The following is a 24,744-nucleotide window of genomic DNA, read 5'->3' on the forward strand; positions in this document are numbered from 1 at the left end:
TTTTTCTGTTTACTACAGTACTGTGTTCTGTGTAAGAAACTTGAAAATCCATCTGCCTACCTTCCTCGTAATGCCTTTGACCCCTCATTTTGTATGATGCCATGTGCAGATGAGCTGTCTACACTAAGGTCTCTCATATTTCACTTAGAACTAAACTTTTCTCCAAAGAATATTGAAAACTCATGCTAGTGGTACTTTGCCCCTTATTTATATATAAAAAAGAGTCTTCGAATTGGGTCCAGGTGCTGAATGAGCAGGAATAATTTCTATTTTTTTCTTCTTCAGATTCTGTGGGATTATTAATATCAGTTGGTCTGTTTGGCCTTCAGATGGAATGAATTTCTCTATTCTCCACTTTCATTTAGTGGGTTGCTGAACACCAACTCATTGTTTTAGAATTTTGTTCATTTCCTGTTAATCCATATATGAACCTCCTGTTATTAATGGAGTAATTCTACTGGCAGTTCTTAGCTTGGATTTTGCACATGTGTAGAAAAATTTGGAGTTTCTGAAGTCTGCAAATTCTGTTTTCATGCACAGTGATTTTGACTTGCAGATATAGGACCAGTCCCTTCAGGATTTTCCAGGTATAAGTTATAATGACCCATCTTGTCTACATTCTAAGGGGAGACTTTGGGCATTCCAAGTAGTTCAGATGTTTGTCTTGGTTTATCCAGCCTATCATTTTCCTTGCAGTAGCAACAGTCTTGATCCTCAAATGGAAGATCTACTGACATCACTCCAGTCTCACACATGGAACTTTCACTGAGTGGTTTTAGTTTGTCCTGTACTGTTTCTTTATTTCCTTCATTCTTCCATAGTGGAGCAACTGATACTTGGCCTCATTGAACATCTTGTTGTCTGAGACCCATTTAAAACTTAATTTGCAACCAACTGAAGATTGGTTGCATCTTTGAAAGACTTTTTTTTTTCTCCTTTCGTAGAGAAACAGTAAGTACTGTCTTGAACAGTTAAATATATACACACATGCACGCTTAATTCGCAAACAGGAGAAAGTACTTGTGAAGGTATGAAGGCCCTTTCAGACCCTCGGAAAGTATTTGAAAGGTCCATTCCTCCTCATGAAAAGAAAATATAGAATAATAAACTAAAACAGTATAATATAAAAAAAAATTATTTAAGCAAAACTTTTTTTTTTTTTTTTTAAAGAAAGGAGGAACAGTGCAGGAGGCCTGTTGGCCCATACTAGGCAGGTCCTTTACAATTCATCCCACTAACAAAACATTTGCCCAACCCAATTTTCAATGCCACCCAAGAAATAAGCTCTGATGTGCAAGTCCCACTCAAATCCAACCCCTCCCACTCATGTACTTATCCAACCTAAATTTGAAACTACCCAAAGTCCCAGCCTCAATAACCCAACTAGGTAGACTGTTCCACTCATCTACTACCTTATTTCCAAACCAATACTTTCCTATGTCCTTTCTGAACCTAAACTTATCTAATTTAAATCCATTACTGCGGGTTCTCTCTTGGAGAGACATCCTCATGAAATGTTCTTAGCTGAAGCAAAAAATGAAAAATAAAATTATAAGTAACTCTTGAAACAAAGCTAATACAGTGGACCCCCGGTTAACGATATTTTTTCTCTCCAGAAGTATGTTCAGGTGCCAGTACTGACCGAATTTGTTCCCCTTAGGAATATTGTGAAGTAGATTAGTCCATTTCAGACCCCCAAACATTCACGTACAAACGCACTTACATAAATACACTTACATAATTGGTCGCATTCGGAGGCGATCGTTATGCAGGGGTCCACTGTATGTACAGCAGACGGATGGTATTCCGATGTGCAGATGTTGGCGAGTAGCTCAGGATTCACTTGGAGTTTTGAGCAAGAAGCTGGTGTGAGACAGTAGTCACTGGTGGATGCGACTCTTATGAAGTTCTGCCCGAGACAGAGTACAGATGCTAATATTCCCCACAGTGAACTGCTGGCTGTGGAACAGATTTTGCTTCAGGGAGGTGAAGACCATAGATGATCAACCACAAAGGTGAAGTGTGCATACTGCAGTGTTCTGTAAAAGATGAGGTTTGTTTTGGACCCATTGCCTAGATCCCGCTGCCTGTCTTGCCTCGACAATGTCAAGTGACTCAGAACAACAGGACTGAATAAAGAGTAAAACAGCAAGTTGCAAACCAGGACCAGTAGTCACTCACAAGACAGGCAGAAGGCTTTCAAAAGAAATGAAGATAAAGATTGTTAAAATATGCTAGTCAAATATTTGGTCTGGTTAAATTAATTAAAAACCCAACACAGTACAGACACTCCTCACTTAACGACCGAGTTCCATTTCTATGACTAGGTTAAGCGAATTGGTTGATGAGTGAGGAGCCGCCCCTTTACCGACATTTCCAGCATGCTGTAGTGGGTTTGTCTACCATCTATAGGTATTGTTTTAGTGTCACCTTTGCACCATTTATAACATTTTTAGTATATAAATGTTTATTACAATATACAGTACACTATTATATGAAAAGAATAGAGAAAATGGGTACATGGGTTTGCACAAATAATCCGCTCAGAGAGGAGCTTACGGCGACATTTCAGTCTGACTAGGATCATTTACAAAGTCACACTAACGGAAAAGAAAAGGGGGTAGTATATATGTATAGGCCAGCAGACAGGGCCGGGTTGTAGGAAAGGAAGTAGTGGTGGTAGTAGTAGTGTCAGACCAAGAAAGAGGAGCACTGCAGGAGAGCTAGGGGCCCCACAAAGGGTAGGAACAAAAAACACACAGGGCAGGGGGGATAGAAATGAAGGACCAAACACTCTAGAAGAAAGAAAACCCAAAGAAAGGACAAAGGAAAGGGGAAGAGGAAGGAGAGAGAAAAAAGAATCTTGAGTTAAGTCACGGGTGTTCTGAAGTTTGCAGCATTTTACAATGTAATGGGAAAGGAAGGCATCTACAGAGACAGGACTAAGATTCATACAGGGGAAAGTTGTATCTAAGGGAGGATTCAACCAGATGGTAACTGGAAGTAGGGTAGACAGTTTTAGCAGAAGACCAGTCAGTAGGATGACTGTGATCTGACATGACAGAATAGTGCATTGACTGGTCCTTTGCTAAAACTGTCTACCCTACTTCTAGCTCCCACAGTTGCCATCTGGTTGAATCCTCCCTAACATAACTTTCCTTGTATGACTTTTAGTCCTGGCTTTGCCTTTCCTTTCCCATTACATTGTAAAATGCTCCAAACTTCAAAACACCAGTGACTTAATCCAGTTTCTTTTTTCTCTCCTTCCTCTTCCCCTTACCTTTTCCCTTTCTTCTTTGGGGTTTCTTCTGCCTTGGGTATCTGGTCCTTTTTATCATCCCCCCCACCCTGTGTGGTGTTTTGTTCCTACCATTTATGGGACCCCTAGCTCTCCTGCAGTGCCCCTCTTTCTTGGTCTGACTAATCACCATTTGTTATTATTACTACTACTATAACTATTATTACTATTATTATTACTTATACTATTATTACTACTAATACTATTATTACTACTAATACTATTATTACTACTAATACTATTATTATTACTACTAATACTATTATTACTACTACTAATACTATTATTACTACTACTAATACTATTATTACTACTACTAATACTATTATTACTACTACTAATACTATTATTACTACTACTAATACTATTATTACTACTACTAATACTATTATTACTACTACTAATACTATTACTACTACTAATACTATTACTACTACTAATACTATTATTACTACTAATACTATTATTACTACTAATACTATTATTACTACTAATACTATTATTACTACTAATACTATTACTACTATTATTACTACTATTATTACTATTATTACTACTACTATTACTACTATTACTATTACTACTATTATTACTATTACTATTATTACTACCACCATAATTACTATTACTACTATTACTATTATTATTACTATTATTACTACTATTATTACTATTATTACTGCTACTACTATTACTATTATTACTATTACTATTATTACTATTACTATTATTACTATTACTCTTATTACTCTTATTACTATTACTACTATTACTAGTACTACTATTACTAGTACTACTATTACTAGTACTATTATTACTAGTACTATTATTAGTACTACTATTACTATTATTGCTACTACCACCACCTCTACTTCCTTTCCTACTGCCTCTCTTGTCCCGTCCCTGTTTGCTGGCCTATATATGTACTGCTCCTTTCTCTCCTTTGTTAGTGTGAACATAAGAACATAAAGGAGGAACACTGCAGCAGGCCTGTTGGCCCATACTAGGCAGGTCCTTTACAATTCATCCCAATAACAAACATTTGACCAACCCAATTTTCAATGCTACCCAAGAAATAAGCTCTGATGTGCAAGTCCCACTCAAATCCAACCCCTCCCACTCATGTACTTATCCAACCTAAATTTGAAACTACCCAAAGTCCTAGCCTCAATAACCCAACTAGTTAGACTGTTCCACTCATCAACTACCCTATTTCCAAACCAATACTTTCCTATGTCCTTTCTAAATCTAAACTTATCTAATTTAAATCCATTACTGCGGGTTCTTTCTTGGAGAGAGATCCTCAAGACCTTGTTAATATCCCCTTTATTAATACCTATCTTCCACTTATACACTTCAATCAGGTCTCCCCTCATTCTTCGTCTAACAAGTGAATGTAATTTAAGAGTCTTCAATCTTTCTTCATAAGGAAGATTTCTAATGCTATGTATTAATTTAGTCATCCTACGCTGAATGTTTTCTAACGAATTTATGTCCATTCTGTAATATGGAGACCAGAATTGGGCTGCATAATCTAGGTGAGGCCTTACTAATGATGTATAAAGCTGCAGTATAACCTCTGGACTTCTGTTGCTTACACTTCTTGATGTAAATCCCAGTAATCTATTTGCCTTATTACGTACGCTTAGGCATTGCTGTCTTGGTTTAAGGTTGCTGCTCACCATAACCCCCAAGTCCTTTTCGCAATCTGTATGGCTAAGTTCTACATTATTTAACTTATAAGTGCTAGGGTTATGGACACTCCTGAGCTTCAGAACCTTGCATTTATCTACATTGAACTGCATCTGCCACTTTTCTGACCAAGAGTAGAGTTTGTCTAAATCCTCCTGAAGTTCCCTAACATCTACGTTTGAATCAATTATCCTACCCATCTTTGTGTCATCGGCGAATTTGCTCATATCACTAGTAACACCCTCATCAAGATCATTGATATATATTATAAACAACAACGGGCCCAAGACTGATCCCTGTGGAACGCCATTTGTTACAGATCCCCACTCGGATTTAACCCCATTTATGGACACACTCTGCTTCCTGTCTGTGAGCCATGACTCGACCCACGAGAGCACTTTTCCCCCAATGCCATGAGCTGCCACTTTCTTTAAGTCTTTGGTGCGGAACTCTATCAAAAGCCTTACTAAAATCTAAGTAAATAATATCAAATTCTTTATCGTGGTCAACAGCCTCAAAAGCTTTACTGAAGAAAGTTAATAAATTAGTTAGACAAGACTGGCCTCTTGTGAATCCATGCTGAGTATCATTAATCAAGCTATGCTTATCGAGATGGCTTCTTATAATCTCAGCTATAATTGACTCTAGTAATTTGCCTACAATTGAGGTCAGGCTTATTGGGCGGTAATTTGATGGTAACGACTTGTCCCCTGTTTTAAAAATAGGAATTATATTAGCCATCTTCCACATATCAGACACTACACCTGTTTGAAGAGATAAATTAAAAATATTAGTTAACGGTTCACAGAGTTCCATTTTGCATTCCTTAAGAACCCTTGAAAAAACCTCATCAGGACCCGGTGACTTATTTTGCTTCAGTCGGTCTATCTGCTTCACAACCATTTCACTAGTGACTGTGATGTTACATAATTTATCTTCTGGCCCACTGTAGAAATTAATTACTGGAATATTGTTAGTGTCTTCCTGCGTAAAAACCGAGAGAAAATAATTATTTAAAATCGAGCACATTTCATTCTTTGTCACTAAGATGCCTGTAGTTATTTTTAAGGGGACCTATCTTATTTCTGACTTTTGTTCTATATACTTGGAAAAAACTTTGGGTTAGTTTTAGAATCCCTAACAACTTTAATTTCATAGTCCCTTTTAGCTTTTCTTATCCCCTTTTTAATATCCCTCTTAATGTCAATATACTGATTCATAAGATGACACTCGCCTCTTTTGATACGCCTATAAATTCCTTTCTTATGCCCTAGTAGATATTTCAGCCTATTATTCATCCATTTTGGGTCATTTCTATTTGATCTAATTTCTTTATACAGAATAAACGTTCGTTCTTTGAGCCTCGTGTATAGTGTTCAGAAAACTGTCATATTGATAGCTCTCTTCGTTACCCCAGTCAACAGATAAGTGTTCTCTAAGCCCATCGTAATCTGCTAAGCGAAAATCTGGGACTGTTACTGAGTTATCCCTACTATCATACTTCCATTCAATGCTAAATGTAATTGATTTGTGGTCGCTAGCACCCAGTTCCTCTGAAACTTCCAAGTTATTAACAAGGGATTCATTGTTTGCCAGAACTAAGTCAAGCAGGTTATTACCCCTTGTAGGTTCTGTCACAAACTGCTTCAAAAAACAATCCTGAACTACTACTAAGAAGTCGTATGATTCTAAATTCCCAGTCAAGAAATTCCAATCAATATGACTAAAGTTAAAGTCTCCTAGAATTACTACATTATCGTGCCTTGTGGCCCTAACAATTTCCTCCCATAGTAGTCTCCCCTGGTCCCTATCTAAGTTTGGGGGACGGTATATCACACCTAAAATTAATTTTTCATGCCCCTCTGAAAATTCTATCCAAACAGACTCTGTATGTGTTACTTCAGACTTAATACCCGTTTTTATGCAACAGTTCAAGCGATCTCGGACATACAATGCCACCCCACCCCCCTTCCCGACACTTCTATCTACTTGGAACACTTTAAAACCCTGAATGTGCCATTCCGCAGGCATGTCCCGACTTTTTGAATTAAACCACGTTTCAGTTAAGGCAAATACATCAATGTTACCTGCACTAGCAACTAGTCTCAACTCGTCCATCTTATTCTTAGCACTGCGACTTTGTAAATGGTCCAAGTCGGACCAAAACGTCGTTGTAATCTTCTCTCTCGTGTGTGTGGGTCATTTGTGTATTGGTCTAATCACAGTGTTGTGCCTTTGCTATTTAGGTTTGCATACTGTAAATACAGGTAATAATTCTTATGCACTCGGAATAAAGAAAAGGTCGTCAGCATCCTCAGTGAAGCTGTCAGCAAGGTTATCAGCAGCTGTAGAGGGCCCAGGTAAGGGAGATAACTGCAAGGAAATGGAAGGACATGTAGGGGTCCTTGGTGTAGCCAGCTCCAAGTCATGTGGTATTGCTTAGACTTTCTTACCAGCTTCATAGTCACTTATGATCTTTATTTTCATCTTGAGATTGATAGCCGCCTTTTGTTTCTTAGCACTTCCTCCAGGTGAAGTTATGCTTTTCCTTTTTGCTGACATCTTGTACTGTGGGGTGCACTAACTACAAATTTGTAGATGAAATATGCAGTCTTGGAGACTGCAAACGCTAGTATAGTGAGTACTCTCCGACTGCAGAAATGAAACTGAGATACCGCACTGCCATTTCCATGACCAAGGTTCTTGTACAGCGTACAGTACTGACTGGTTGGAGAGCTGGTTGTAAGTCCAAGCGGTCGTTAAACAGGTAGGTCGTTAAGTGAGGAGTGCCTGTATAACAGTAAAGGTGGAACTCGATACAGTAGGGCCTCGCTTATATGGCAGGTTTGGTTCCAGGCTTCTAATAGAAAGCAGACATCACTGGAAAACAGAACACCATTTTTTCCACTTATAAATGCATATAATTGCCAGATAACAAGTTTATACTAGCATATATTAAGCTAGCAATAGAACTAGGCATTAAAAAGTAAAATACACACAGTACCCTCATTAATTTCTTACCTTAAAAATATTTGTAGTCTTAATGCAGGGTGAGAGGTGAGTAGCATTTATTTGTAGGAAGTCAGGTGTGAGAGGTATGGCAGCCAGCCTGGGCAGGCCACCCCCACCTCACACATAATATACTATTACATTTAAAGAACCCCAGAGCAATAAAATGCATATACAGTACACTCGTTACTTTAAAATATCTGTAGTCTTAATGTAGGGTGATAGAATAAAGAAGGTAAAACAAACGAGACAGATTGAGTAAATGAGAGGAGAGACACTGAGAATGTAAACAAGCAGGCAAACGAGTCTGGTTTTTTGTGGGGGTGTATTTATCATGTTTATGTTACATAGCATGTTCATTATATAATTTTGAAAAAAATATCAGATGGACTAATGAAAATGTTTATGTATTAACGTAATATGACATTTAATGCGCCTCATTGATTATTATTGTGAATTATCATTACAGTGGACCCTTGGTTTTCATGATTAATCCCTTCCAGAGTTTGCCAAAAACCAAAACTCACAAAAACCAAAACTAATTTTCCCCATAAGAAATAATGTAAATCCAATTAATCTGGTCCAGACGCCCAAAAGTATTAAGAAAAGTAATTCTTTTAGAGATTAAATATAGATTTACATATAGAAAAGAATGACAAATCAATATAGTAAAGCAATAATATCACACTTACCTTTATTGAAGACACTTGTTGGTGTATGGAAGACAGGAGGGAAAAGGGTGGAGAAGTTACTAGTGTTTGGAAGGGGAATCCCCTTCCATAAAGACTGGCATCTCTAAGATTTGCCTAAAATGGGACAAGGCATTGCCATTGAACATGTCGCAGACACGGCCTACAACAGCTTTGTTAGGGTTATGTTCCTCCACAAACGTTTGCACCTCACTCCACTTTGCACAAATGTCCTTAATCTTTGAAGAAGGCACCTTTTTTCCCTCTCTCTTCCTCCTCCTGTGAAGCAGTTTCCTCAGCTGTGGTCTGTTGCTGTTGCAGATGAAGCTCTTGCAGCTCTTCAGTGGTTAGCTCTTCACTTGCCCTCCAACTCTTCCACATCATGGCCACTCGCATCCAACCCCATGGAATTCCCCAATACCACAGTACATTCCACAATGTCTCTTGGACATCCTGGCCACAATTTTTTCCAAGCAGTTCATCATCCTGGAAGTCACTCCATGCCAAGCCTTATCTATAAGGGAGATATTGAAGTGATCCTTCCAGAACTCTCTTAGGATCAGTTCAGTGTTCGAGGTCACGTCAAAGCATCTTTGAAACATTGCTTTGGTGTAGAGTTTTTTGAAGTTTGAAATGATCTGCTGGTCCATAGGCTGGATGAGAGGAGTGGTATTAGGGGGCAAGAACTTCACTGTGATGAAACTAAACTCTTCCAACAATTGGTCATCCAAGTCTAGAGGATGAGCAGGAGCACTGTCTATTAGCAGGAGGCACTTGAGCGGCAATTTATTACAGGAGGTATTTCTTCACACTTGGGCCAAACACTTCTTAAGAACATGAAGAGGAACACTGCAACATGCCTACTGACCCATGCAGAGCAGGTCCATGACAACCACCTCCACCCCCCACCCCTGGATTAGCCCAATGACCCACCTAGTCTGGTCACTTCCACTAAGGAAAGAGCACAGCATCAGACCTAGGAAAGAGCACGGCAAGGAAAAGTTATCTCGTGACCCATGCCTTATTGTTAAGGCTTCCACACCAAACACAATTTACTCTTGACGACACTGTTTTTCTTAAACACTGGGATTTTGTGATACACCAGTAAAGGCTTCACTTTGAAATCCCCCACTAGCATTACCATAGAACAGAGTGTTAGCCTGTCTTTCATAGACTTGTCCTGACAGTGCCTTTTCCTCCTGCGTAATATAGGCCCTCTTTGGCATTTTTCTTCCAAAAGAGGCTTGTTTCGTCACAATTCAACACTTGTTGGGGGAGAAATCCTTCAGCCTCTACGTACTCCTTGAATTCATGCACAAATTTTTCACCCGCATGTTTGTCTGAACTTGCAGCCTAACCATGCCTTAACCCTTTCAGGGTCCGTCCCGTAGATCTACGGCTTTACGGGGAGTGTCCAAACCGTAGATCTACGCCATGAGCTCAGCTCACTGATAAACTGTGAGTGGTACATTTGGGCCTAGATATGAGAGAATACATCTATGTGGTATGTGTGCACCACATAAAACAGATCCTGCAGCACACTGTGTATAATGAGAGAAAAAAACTGAAATCATGATTTTTCGATTAAAACGGCAACTTTGCAGTGTTTTTTCGTATGTTTTTTATAGTTGTATTTGCGATTTCTTGGTCTCATTTGATAGAATGGAAGACATATTACAGAAATAGAGATGATTTTCATTGGTTTTAGCACTGGAAATGGCTTGAAACTGAGCTCAAAGTAGCGGAAATGTTAAATTTTTGCCGATATTCAAGAGTAAACAAACGACCTCACACGTCTAATACACGTCAGCTGGTGGGTCTAATATACATTCACAAATATGGTGATGATATTTATACAATTATTACAGTATTGCATAACAGTAAATCTTCTATTTTTTGGTGTGAATAAAAATTCATTATGTGAATAAAAAATCAAAATGGAATTTATTTGTAAAGCCTCAAAACATAACTAATGAACAGAGGAAATGTTAGTTTAGTGCCAGGAATGCCTACATTGTTTATTCTGGACCCTATTTTGAAATTGGAATATTTTGAACTTGTGTTAAATTGGCCAAATTAACAATTTCCAATCACTTTATTTTGTAGTTGAAACAGTTGACTTGGCGATTTCTTGTGCTCAATCGATAGAATAGAAGTAATACTAGTGAAATAGCTAAGAATTTGGTTGATTGGAATAATGTAATTGGCCTAAAATGGAAGTCAAAGTCGGCAAAATCGCCGATTCGTAAACATCGCTGACACATCAAAATTCGCAAGAGCATAATTTCGTCAATTTTCCACCAAATTTCGTACTTTTTGTTTTATTACCTTCACAAAAAGATTCTCTACGATTTCATAAGAAAAAATGACAAATTTTTTTTTTTGAAAATTCTTGGACACTGGTGCGTGACTCCAGATTTGGGCCTTGGACCCTGAAAGGGTTAAAACAGTGTCCTGCTAACTGTTTTTGGTTGAGCCACACCAACAACAATTTCTCCACATTTTTGATTGCCTGTGATCTCTGTTTTGTTAGCACATTTACTCCTTTTGCAACATCAGCTTCCTTGATTTTCTTTTTCGTCCTCACGATTGTAGTGATCATTGAATGGGGCTTCCCGGACATCCTGGCAAGCTTGGCCATGTGTGTGCCACTTTCATACTTTTCTACGATTTCTTTCTTTAGTTCTATCATGTTTCTCACCTTCTTTACCAAAGGGCTGGCACTAGAAGCTTTCTTTGGGCCCATGGTGGCTTATTTAGCAGTTACAAGCACAAAAAGTAATGGATTACAGTGGACCCTCAGTATTCGTTATTAATCCGTTCCAGAGTCTGATGAAATTTGAAATTAACAAAAACTGAAACCATTTTCCCCGTAAGAAATAATGTAAATTGAATTAATTTGTTTGACGCCCAGAAGTATTAACAATTTTTTTTTTTTTTTTTTTAAGCTTAAATAGATTTGCATGCAGAAAAGAATGACAAATATAAAGCACTAATAAAATTTATAAATGAACATTTAACATCACACTTACCTTTATTGAAGACTTGTTGGTGTATGGCAGACTGGGAGGAGGCGAGTTTATTGGAGACAGGACAATATGCTTCAGTGTGACACTAATATCACATCTATGGTTTATTTATCTATCACAATTCATCTGTTATGACATAATAAACAATATTAATAACATAGTCATGACATGTACTCTAGAATGAATAAAATATGTCATTACATGTCACTAGTGTTGTTGTTGTTGGGTGTATATGGGCCACTGAGAGCATAAGTCGTACAGTGGTGGTGAAGTCAGAGGAGTTAGGTTCGCGCAGTCCTTTTTCTATCTATTAATCGCTTAACTTACTTGCTATACTGTTAATGCTACACTTTATTGCTGGCTGGCGCTATAGCCTTTATCGACTGGTGCTGCTTTAGTATCGTACATATCGTAGAATCGCTGAAGGCACATTCTCCCCTCTTCCTCCTCCACTTTGGTACTTTGCTACGATTTTTCTTTAATTCTATTGTGTTCCTCACTTTCTTTGCCAAAGGACTGGCACTAGGAGCTTTCTTCGGGCCCATTGTGGCTTATTTAGTAGTCACACACAATAAACAAGTGCCTAAATCAATGGATTACATTAAGAAATCTTTCCTATGACCTCCCAGGATAATGTTCACTCGCCGACAAAAACGCGACACTGGTCTCGGAATGTGTGGGGGAGGCTTTGTGTGCGTATGGACCCTCAGACGTACCATACCAACAACGAAAACTGAGGAAAGCGACTAAACTGGAGATCGACAAAAAATGGAGGGTCCACCATTGAATGCATCTGTGGGAGGTTTTGTGTGCACGGGGCAACTAGGACATGTACCATACGACCCCTGAAATCCAAGGGCAGTCATGAAAACCAAGGCCGTATTTTGACGAAAAAAGTTGCCGATGCCCAAAATTCACGAAAACAAACTCTAGAAAACCAAGGGTCCACTGTATTAATATGGCGTCCGAAAGACTAATAAGACACTTAGTGATTTTAATGTGTACCTGCATGCCAGCACAGTGTGCAAGTTTATTTAGGTACAGGTACACAAAAGTACACTTATCAAGAGTACATATAAAACATGAAATAACTTTAAAGCACTTGAAATTTTGGAAAGTTTCTAGACATAATGGAAAGACATGGTGCTCACAGACCTCACGTAAAATGTAAACAAACTGGGTGAGGCATGGTGACCAAATGAGAAAGTCAGGTGGGGGGGAGCCGTATGGAGTTTTGGTCATAATTTTAAATGTCTGTATTAGTGAAACGCCGTAAGGCGGGACCCTATTATACTTCGATTTGATGGGAGCAGAAAGCCAAGTAACTTCAATTTGTCAGGAGGGGTCCCATGTTAACTCCCACCAGGAGGAGAAGGGGGGGTTGAGGAATGCTGCACACCCCCTTGCTGAACAAGCATTCAACCAGTTATACTACCACCACCACTCATTCATGCTTCCACTCTTATCTAACTTTTCCCTCAGTTCTGTGTACTTCGATGCTGAGTGTGTAGGTTTGAATCTTTTTGTGGACTGAGGGAGAATGCTCATACATATATACATACAGTTTGGAACCAACACCTGGTCAAGCACATCAATAAACTAGAGGAAGTGCAAAGGTTTGCAACAAGGCTAGTTCCAGAGCTAGGGGGAATGTCCTGCAAAGGAAGGTTATGGGAAATAGGCCTGATGACACTGAAGGACGGGAGGGTTAGGAGACATGATAACGACGTACAAAATATTCCGAGGAATAGATAAGGGGGGACTGACAGGATGTTCCAGAGATGGGACACACAAACAGGGGGTCACAATTGGAAATTGAAGACTCGGATGAGTCAGAGGGATGTTAGGAAGTATTTCTTCAGGCAGAGTTGTCAGGAAGTGGAATATTCTGGAAAGCGAGGTAGTGGAGGCAGGAACCTTACATAGCTTTAAGATGAGGTACGGTAAAACTCGTGGAGCAGGGAGAGAGGACCTAGTAACGATCAGTGAAGAGGCAGGGCCAGGAGCCGGGTCTCGACCCCTGCAACCACAAATAGGTGAATACATACTGTGGCATCCTCTTCATAATTGGTTCAGATACACTAATACAGACATTTAAAATTATGACCAAAACTCCATACGGCTCCCCCCCACCTGACTTTCTCATTTGGTCACCATGCCTCACCCAGTGTTTACATTTTACGTGAGCTCTGTGAGCACCATGTCTCTAAATATGCCATGACTTGTGTTATGCCTTGTGGCACATTATCAAAATAGTTTGTAGAATGTGAGTTCTTCAATTGTAATGGAATTTTTCTGCCTTTTATGATTTCTTTAATACAATATAACTTGGTCATTACAGTAGGAAGTTTCATACTATCAGCAACTGTTTGTCTAAAGTAATGGATCTCCTAATGCTTTGTAAAACAAAACAAAAAACAAAACAAAAATAATTACTATCAGTCTAAAGTATTATATATTCATCTGCAAGCAGCAAATTTAATGGTAGGTTTTATTTTGAATATGGTGATACAAAACCTGTCTTGCTTGGTAACATGTATGTCAGTCCTTGCATAGACTTTTTGCTCCTCTGCAGATACACTTGAAGATCTATTCTCATTTTTTGCTCTCCATTTCTTTCCTTGTCCTTTCTTCCCATTTTTCTCTCATGTCACTTAACTTTTCATTTTTGTTTCAGGAATGTGGGGGACAGATTAAAGTGTACACCAATTGCTGCCCCCAGTCCACGGACCGGGTCATCCAGATCACAGGTGACCGTGACCGTGCCATCCTTACCATCACCCGTATAATGGAACTTGTCAAAGAAGTGAGTGGGTTTTTCGATGCCACCATCGATATGAGGTGGTCTTGATGACTCTTTAAGTTCTGTAGTTGTCTTGATTTTTAAATTTGTAGTATCAAAGACGTCTTCAGTTATTTTGACCTAGCAAAAAGCTGCACAACTTTCTAGATTCAATTTGGTAGATGGTGTATACTTCGCCTTATTTTTTGATATACTACACATTTGAAGGACTTAGGATTTTTCCTACTCATGTTGCCCAGCTCTGGGCCAGGCTTGTCTGATCAACCAGGCTGTTACTACTGGTGGCCTGCTGGCCCACACAACTGTCGGGTTGATCCAGCGCTCGGAGTTATTTACTGAGTTTTCTCTTGAGAGCTTCTACACTTGTTCTACTAGTGTTTCTGATATCTTCTGTAAGATATTAAATAGTGTAGTGCCACGGGTGTTGATAATGTTGTGCCCACAGCACTCTTCACTTGTATATTATCATTCATCTCTGTTCATTAGTAGATATTTAGGATTTTGAAGCATGTGCGCCTTCCACTGTTCCCAAAAATATTGTATATAAAACTGTAAGTGTTGGTTGCCTTAAATAAGTACATGAAACATTCCTCTTAAGAATTTCGTTTTTCTACTGTATTCATACCAATTTTTTTGCTTAAACTTTTGTACTTAAGGGTATTTACACTAGACTTAATGCTTTAACCCTTTCAGGGTCCGTGCCGTAGATCTACGGCTTTACGTTCAGGGTCCAAACCATAGATCTACGCCATGAGCTCAGCTCACTCTGATAAGCTGTGAATGGTAAATTTGGGCCTAGATATGAGAGAATACATTGTGGTATGTGTGCACCACATAAAACAAATCCTGCAGCACAGTGTATAATGAGAGAAAAAAACGAGACCGTAATTTTCGATTAAAACAGCGACTTTGCAATGTTTTTTCGTATGTTTTTTATAGTTGTATTTGCGATTTTTTGGTCTCATTTGATAGAATGGAATACATATTACAGAAATAGAGATGATTTTGATTGGTTTTAGCACTGGAAATGGCTTGAAACTGAGCTCAAAGTAGCGGAAATGTTAAATTTTTGCCAATGTTCAAGAGTAAACAAACGACCTCACACATCTAATACACACCAGCTGGTGGGTCTAATATACATTCACAGATGTGATATATATACAATTATTACAATATTGCATAACAGTAAGTCTTCTATTTTTTGGTTTGAATAAAAATTCATTATGTGAATAAAAAATCACAATGGAATTCATTTGTAAAGCCTCAGAATGTAACTAATGAACAGAGGAAATGTTAGTTTAGTGCCAGGAATACCTACATTGTTTATTCTGCATCCTATTTTGAAATTGGAATATTTTGAACTTGTTAAATTGGCCAAATTACCAATTTCTGATCACTTTATTTTGTAGTTGAAACAGTTGACTTGGCGATCTCTTGTGCTTGATCGATAGAAAAGAAGTAATACTAGTGAAATAGCTAAAAATTTGGTCGACTGGAATAATGTAATTGGCCTAAAATGGGAGTCAGTCGGCAAAATCGCCAATTTGTAAATATCACATCGCCAATTTGTAAATATCACTGACGCATCACAGGGCTCAACATGGCCGACACGGCAGGTTGTGTAGCGGGCTAGCTGCGGGATTTTCAAGGATAGCTCCTGGTCAAAGAGGCTGACCAGGTCCCTACTTAACAGAACTCAGTGTGAATGCTTGGAGAAGATACCAGAGCAGCGAACGGACATCCCAGTGCATCGTTTCAGCGTAAATAGTTGAAGTGTTGTGCAGTTTCAGAGGATTTGGTGTTGTCGAGTCAGGACCAGTCAGCGCCTCCCCCCCTCTCCGCTGGGGGGAGGGGGAGGGCGTGTGTAGTAAACAGTGACCCTTTCATAACGCCTCAACACCTGCGCGTCTCCCCCGCCTCACCCACCCAACTCCCAGCGCCACCCCATCAGTAGAGGGTACTTCTCCCCTAACCCACGATGTCAGCGATGGCACTGCAGGGAGTGCCGGGCTCACAGGAACTTCCACTACAGGGACAGCATCGTGGAGTTCGACTGCGAGGCAGCTGTCAGGTGTGCCACAGGCAGTGTGTACTCAGTTCCTCAAGCTTCAACATCCGTGCACACGAGGGCCTGGGATCTTCAATCAACTTGGCGTCCACCAGGACGCTGACATGTCCCTAGGGGAGCTCTTCATCGGGCTGCTAACGGAGTCACTGGCTTCTTGGACCTCTTGGGGAGGGTCGATTGCTCGTGTCCCAGGGCAACTTGCTGCTGTTTGCAATGGCTGTCTACCGAGGAGAGACAGGCACCTAGCAACATCTGTTGTTGGGGCAATGGATGAATTCCCTGCTATGTTTGTTAACTGCTCATTACTCTGTAATTTGTCTGATTGTAATCATGTGATAACGTGTTTATCATTCATTACCTTTGAAACTTGTCATGATTGTGACCAGCTCTACCTGGAGCTCATTACCTTTGTAAATTCTCATGATTAATGTGTTTATGATTCATTACCTTTGCAATTATTCATGAGTGTGACCAGCTCTACCTGGAGCTCATTACCTTTGTAACTTGGTCATGATTATGACCAGATCTAGTTCATTACCTTTGTAACTTGCTCAGCTATCAGAACTTTGGAGTCCAGTCCCTGGACCAATTATGTACCTCTGTAATCTTTTGACTACCGCCCACAGGATGGGTATGGGGTGCATAATAAACATATTAAACTAACTCACTGACGCATCAAAATTCGCAAGAGCATAATTTCGTCAGTTTTCCATCAAATTTCGTACTTTTTGTTTTATTACCTTCAGAAAAAGATTCTCTACCATTTCATAAGAAAAAAATTTTTTTTTTTTTTTTTAAATTCTTGGACCCTGGTGCGCACTTTGAAATTTGGCCTCTGGACCCTGAAAGGGTTAAAGTAATGCAGTAGAGGCACTAAACTATAAGGAGCTTGTAGGTTCAAATACTACTTATGAAAAAACCACATGTAGATCTGTTTATTTTGACAACCAACAGATTCTCTGTTGAAGAACATCTCAGTTGGAAGGCAGAATATATTCACGTCTTCAACATGTGGTAGTTTTCCTTTGTACTGATAGATGACAAATACCTAATTTGGGCAAATATTTTCTGCACATGCACACACGCATATGCACACACCATATAATTTGGAGATAGGCTTCCAGGTAGTTTATTGCTTTTTTTTTTCTTCATTTCAAGTATTGTAAGGTGACACTTGAAAAAGATGTTTAATTTTTTTCCACAACACCTGATGTACATAAAAATCTTCTCTTAAAATGAGTTATTCCAAGATAAATTTTCATAATCCAAATTACAACTACAGAACATTTAGCAACTTCATTTTCATGTGGAAACTGATGTTTGTAGGTAAACTACTGGTAATATATAAAATTCTCTAAATACAGTGGACCCCTGCCTTACAATCAGCTCCCAACTCGAACAATTATGTAAGTGTATTTTTGTAAGTGCTTTTGTACGTGTATTTTTTGGGGGTCTGAAACGGACTAATCGAATTTACAATATTCCTTATGGGAACAAATTCGTTTGGTAATGGCACCCGAACAGACTTCTGGAATGAATTAACCCCTTGACTGTCGCAACCCCCAATCCTGAAGTGTCTCCTGGTGTCGCAAAATTAAAAAAAAAAAAATAAAAATAATTCTTATTAAATGATGATCTTTTCCCGATTGTAATGACACTAAAAACACAATTTGATGGAAAACTGACGGAATTACGCTCTCGCGAGGTTAGTGACCTCGTCGATATTTACAAATTGGAGATTTTGCCCACTTTGACCCCTATCTTTGGCTAGTTCCATTGTTTCAGTCGACCAAACTCATAGCTATTTCTTTAGAACTCCATTTTTTCTATCGTTTGAGTAAAAGAAACTGTCCATTTACCGATTTCAACTACCCAATAACGTGGTCAGAAATTTGCAATTTGGCCAATTTCACGAAAATTAAATATGACAATTTCAAAATATGGTCCAGAATGAACAATGCAGACATTCCTGGCTCTAAAATAACATTTTCTTTGTTCATCAGTCACGTCTCCAAGCCCCTCTGATATTACTCTTGCTTTCTGTTTTGAGTTTTTATTCAAACAAAAAATAGAAGATTTACTATTATGCAGACTACTGCAATACTGTAATAATTGTATAAATAACATCAACCCATTCATGATTGCATATTAGAATGGCTAGTTGGACATTTATTGGATAATGACATCATTTGTTTACTTTTGAACATCGGCAAAAATCAAACATTTCCTCTACTTTGAGCTCCATTTCCAGGTTCTTTTTATAGTAAAATCAATCAAAATCACCTCTATTTCTATAGTATGTTTTCCATTCTATCAAATGAGAACAAGAAAACTAGAATACAGCCATAAATACTACACGAAAGTAGACCACAAAGTTGGCATTTTAATTAAAAAAAAAGTTTTTTTTTTCTCATTATGCACTGCATGCTCCAAGACTTCTTTTTTTATATGGTGCACACTGACCACACAGACCCATTCTCTCACATGTGGGCCTACCAGCTTTCTCCTGCTTGATTTGAAGCCGCTAGAATTTGAGTATATACGTCAAACACGGCACCTCGTAAGACATATATATACGACCTCGACAGTCAAAGGGTTAATATTGTAAGTCGGGGGTCCACTGTATATTAAAAAGTTTTACCATTCAATTCAGTGGCAGTGTACCAATTATGCTAACATTATTGCCATAATGTTCTAATGTCATAATGGTATACAGTAAAGAATATACACTAATTAAAAAATGAGGAAATTGTATGAATCATTTAAGATTTTCTAAAATCCATTTTTCACTTTTTTTCCCCTTCTAGGTAAGTTTAAAGCTGAAAATAGCTATGAAATTTGTATTTAGTGTAATTAACCCTTTGAGGATCCAGACCCCTGATTTGAGACTTGTCCATGGGGTCCAAGAATTTTCAAAAACAAATTATTTTTTTCTTATGAAATGGTAGAGAATCTTTTTCTGAGGGTAATAAAGCAAAAAGTACGAAATTTGATGGAAAAGTGATGAAATTATGCTATCGTGAATTTTTGCTGCATCAGCAATATTTACACACCAGCAGTTTTGCCCACTTTGAGTCCTATTTTCAGCCAGTTACATTGTGCCACTCAACCAAATTCTTAGCTATTTCGCTAGTTTACCTTTCATTTTAGCGATTGAGCATAAGAAACCACCCATTAAACTATTTTAACTACCCAATAAAATGATCAGAAATTGGTAATTTATCCAATTTCATACAAATTTCAAAATATTCCAATTTCAAATAGGATCCAGAATAAACAATGCAGGCATTCGTGGCACTAAACTAACATTTCCTTTGTTCATTAGTTACATTTCCAGGCTTTACTCGTGAATTCCATTTTGATTTTTTATTCACACAAAAAATTAGAAGATTTACTGTTATGCAATATTGTAATAACTGAATAAATTCATCAGTGCCTTCGTGAATGCATATTAGACCCACCAGGTGACGTATACTGGGCATGTAATGTGATGATTTGTTTACTCTTGAATATCGGCAAAAATCGAACATTTCTCATACTTTGAGCTCAATTTCAAGCTATTTTTTTAGTCCTAAAACCAACCAAAGTAATCTCTATTTCTGCAATACATCTTAAAAATACATTGCGAAGTTGCTGTTTTAAACCGAAAAGTCATTTCTTTTCTCATTTTTCACTGCGTGCTGCAAGATTTTTTTTGTGATGCATGCTTACCACATAGGCCCATTCTCTCGTATCTAGGCCCAAATTTACCTCTCACAGCTTGAGTGAGCTGAGCTCGCTGTAGAACAACGGCACAGACCCTGGCTTCAGACCCGTAGAACAATGGCATGGACCCTCAAGCGGTTAATTGGTAATGTCATAAAGATGACAATTAATGAATAGCATACAAAAATATTTATGGATAAGCAGTAAAATAGGTAAAGAAATTGTCTGGATGGTAGTCATAACAGCATGCAAACTTCAGTACCTAAGCTTGGCTGTAATTAAAATTACAGTAGTTTATTACCCCTCCAGGGAGGATTTGGGCTGGTTAGGGCTCTTGATCCAAGGAATTGGAGCAATCCTCTTGGATCAAACTTGATTACTTCCCATTCCTAGGTGCTATATAACATTTACGGGGTTCACACTTGTTCCTAAATATAATCGTTTATTAGGTACTGTAGTTACTCATTTTAGAGAGATTAATCAAATTTATCTTTAAATATTCAAATCATAATTTTTTTTTTTTTTAATTTTGATAATTCTCCTTTTCTAAGCAGTCTTCAGAAGCAGTTATAAAGTGTATTTAAAAGATTGGTTGCTCTAAATATGAATTATTGCTCACTGGCTAATGAAAGTGAATAATGAATACCTGTATTTGACTGCATCCATAGTTAAACTACGTAAGACACTAGTTTCCTTTCTTTTAAGATTTATGAATATAATAACCATTGTACAAATGTATACTGTATTCTGCATTTTTTCAGCATTATTCCTTTGTGTTCTATAAATATATCTGACACTTTTGTTTTCACTTTGCAGAGTCCCATAAAGGGAATGAATAACCCCTACAATCCACACAACTTCGATGAGTTTTTTGCTAACGAGTATGGTGGCTGGGGAGAGTCAGCTAAGGGCAGGTTCCCTGGTGGTCCCATGGGCCGACCTCCCCATATGGGTCCAGGTGGACCAATGGGTAGAGGACCAATGGGGCCTCCTGGTGGACCACCTGGTGGGCCACCTGGGCCCCCTCCATTTGGAAGGCGTGGACCCATGGGTCCCCCACATGGACCCCCACCTCCCATGCGGGGCCCACCCAATGGTGATTTTGATGGAATGATGAACAAGGGCAAACCATTCATGAATGGCAGTGACCCTCACAATGGAGACCTACCTACAACCTCAACTCAGGTTATTTAACGTTTACCACAACTTTCAAATTAGTATCCCAGTAGTTCAGTGTGTTTCCCAAGGAGGCTGTTTTAGTTCTTAATTATGTTAATGCCATGTTCCAAAGTATAGTGAAATTTCTAACTAGTTCTTTGATATCCATGCAAATAAAGCATACATTTTCATGTCTAAATAGTAGCTGCTAACAGTGATTAGCTTGACTTTAGGTACAGCTTGTTCTTCTGTTGTAAAGAGATTGCTGCAGATTGGGTGTGTAATAATGAAGTATATACGAGTCTTTTCATCATTTTTATACTTTGCTTAAAATAAAGGCAGATTTTTGCGATACATTCAGCACTGGCATTTATTATAGGTCACCATACCCAAGGATGCGGCTGGTGCCATTATTGGTAAGGGTGGAGCAAGGATCCGCAAGATTCGGTCAGATTCTGGAGCCTCTATTTCTATTGAGGATTCTCGACCAGGTGCCACAGACCGTGTCATCACAATCAATGGAAGTGAACCACAGATCAAGCATGCCCAGTATTTGCTTCAGCAGAGGTGAGTAGATCAGTACACAGAAGTAGGTGGCATTTTTGTATTTCATTGTGTAATCAATATTTTTTTTTTTCCCTTCAACATTGAGGAGTTTTGAATAGTAGCTTTGTGTATCAGCTGCATGCATGTAACACAGGACTAACTATTTTGTTTACTAACCCAGTCTTAAGCTATTGACTTTGCTGAACTATTTCTCTGATACCCCTCAAAGAAGTTTCATGTGATTCCAGTGAGGGACTCTTAATCCAAAGAATTGGGCCCTGTTTCCCTTAGATTGAACCTGAATCCCTCCCATTCTTCCAGTCACTGTATGACCCATACAGGTTAAGCGCTCCTCCATGACTACTACTAATAATGTTCTGATAAAAAAAAATGTGTAAGTTACACTGGAAGATGGCTACAGAAGTTTGATTTAATTTATCCTGTAAGCCTTGAGGAGAGAAGACCGCATACCCCTTGCTTTACCCATTTGTTTTAAGTGCAGCAGTACACCAGTAACAACAGGCAGTGCGCAAGACGAAAGTTATTGGTAACAAGAAATGCCGAGTTTTTTTTTCTTTGGTGCAAAAGCATGGCCTAATTTTGTTTCATACTGCACATGGATACAAAACTTCCCAGATGCTTTTGTATTTTAGGCTGCATTATTGTTGCATGCCATAACATACAAGGATTGATACCGAATTTTAAAAACAAATTGTGAAAATCTCAGATCATTGCCGAGTTCAAAATAGAGTAATGTCCAGGGTTAGTCAACACTAGGAAACTGTCAGCAAAATGGTAATTTTTTTTTTTAATCTCTTGGGAACAAATAACCAAGTAGTGTGAGGGATGGCAAAATATTTACTTTGATATACTGTAATTGTGCATGGTATTTTATTTTAAAATTTCTTGCTAGTCATACTATGCAAAGGAAGAATTTTCTTTATTTCTTCAGTCACAGTAGTAGGTAAAATGGAAAAGATAAATGATATCCTTTTGACAAATTATTTTTAATGCTGCAGTACATAATTTGTGGAGGGATTTAAATTTGCTCCAGCATTTTCTTGGCATAAAGTTAAAGTAAGTTATTTTCATTTAAATATGAACAAAATATGACATGGATCAATTATTCATACACCTATTGTATATACTGATGAATGACTTTCACATATTAACCATAAAAGAGCATTGACTTACTACAGAATCTTGCATATTAGGAATTGGGCTCAACTTTAGTTTGGATCTGAATTAAACTTTATACAATATTCAATAAATCCCTGACACTGATACACTTAAGACCCTTTCAGCAGCATCAGTAACAGTGGGGGAAGTAACACTTCTAGATACCTATCCTCTCAAGAGGGGACCTGATTACAAATAAAATAAATGTACATCTTTCTGACATGATTATTTTTTTAGCATTAAATGATGCATGAAGACTGTTTATGGATTGATTTAAATTTACTCATTGGTATTTGGGGGGAGGGGGGTAAACAATGGTTCCTATAATGGTATACATTTTTTTTTTGCTTGGCTATTGTTGGCCATATTACATAAGGATTCTTCTGGATGGGATGTGCTTTAGTTTAAATCGGAAAAATATTTCGGCAAAATCAGTGTAACTCTTAACCATAAACAAAGCAGTGAATGATTTTGATTTACTGTTTGATTTACTTTGGGGAGGTGGGTAGGTTTACTGTTCTGTTTCTATAACCCTGGGTGCACACACATTGTCCTCCTTGTATACAACTGTTCTGCCTTAATCTGTAATTTTGTACAGTATTACAAGCTTAACAGGATTTTCTTTTTCATTGAATAAAACTAATGTAGAGTAAATTAAACAAATGTACAAAGACTGTTAGTGAGGCTAAAAATGTTTCTAAAGAACAGTTGATGCAAAATGACTTTTATTGCAAGTTAAGTGTTTTCATTTGCTACCAATATTGTAGTACCTTGTCTGCTAGTTTGCTATATTGACTTAACAAACTTTGTTGCAAAGACAGCACAGTAATCTGAAGGAAGTTTTCTTGCTTTCCAAATGCAAAACTTTATTTTTTTTCTTTTGATAACTTCCATGTTTAGTCAGTTTTACCTAGACATTTAAAGAGTTGATGCTCCATGCATATTTATTTTAGCTTAGTACTAATGTATATCAGTAAGCCACGTAATTTTACCTGTATGATGATTTTAATTGTTCTGTGCTATATTTGGATTATCTGCCAACTCGGGTAGCTAATTCTGCTAAACTGTGCATGGGAATAGCAGTATCCCTGAATTCAAGGTGGCAGTTTTTGACTAATTTGTTATTGGGATATATTAGGAAAGCTCATAGGTGACAAGTGATAGAAGAGATATGTAGGAGAGGTTAGGGGATATTATTAATGATTCATTGTATATAGATGCTACTAAATTAACTTCAATTTTCTTACTATTACAGATTAAAAAAGTTTTCAAAATTGCATCAGTAGTTTAAATCCCATTAAGCATACAGCCATCTGTATTAAGTTTCACAGGATGTATGTTTGCTCATTGTTTCAACTAGGATTAGTGATGAACAAAATCCCCTTCCTCCCTACATGAACAGTATTATCCCCCACACAACCTAGTGAATTTTAAATGTGACCTTATATATGGGGTGGAATGGATTTTTTCCTTCCAAATTAGAGAAAACTTAACTGAAGTAGATGAAGTAAGTGCAGGATTTTGGTATATTGATAAATCTCCTACCATTTTTCACGGTGGCTAATCTG

General features: G+C 38.0%; 1 protein-coding gene across 12 annotated transcripts in view; it reads left to right on the plus strand.

Annotated features, from left to right (window-relative positions):
• Window positions 1-22,018, plus strand: part of HnRNP-K (Heterogeneous nuclear ribonucleoprotein K) — a gene marked incomplete at its 3' end in the record, with an annotated part of 884,016 nt that extends 861,998 nt beyond the window's left edge. For all 12 annotated transcript variants that reach the window (XM_070091461.1, XM_070091458.1, XM_070091460.1 and 9 more), the window contains 3 exon segments: window positions 14,395-14,523; window positions 21,110-21,478; window positions 21,831-22,018. In XM_070091461.1, the coding sequence (XP_069947562.1) occupies window positions 14,395-14,523; window positions 21,110-21,478; window positions 21,831-22,018 (686 nt within the window).
• Window positions 22,019-24,744: the final 2,726 nt, after the last annotated feature.

This window comes from Cherax quadricarinatus, chromosome 35 (assembly GCF_038502225.1).
Source record: "Cherax quadricarinatus isolate ZL_2023a chromosome 35, ASM3850222v1, whole genome shotgun sequence".
NCBI lineage: Eukaryota > Metazoa > Arthropoda > Malacostraca > Decapoda > Parastacidae > Cherax > Cherax quadricarinatus.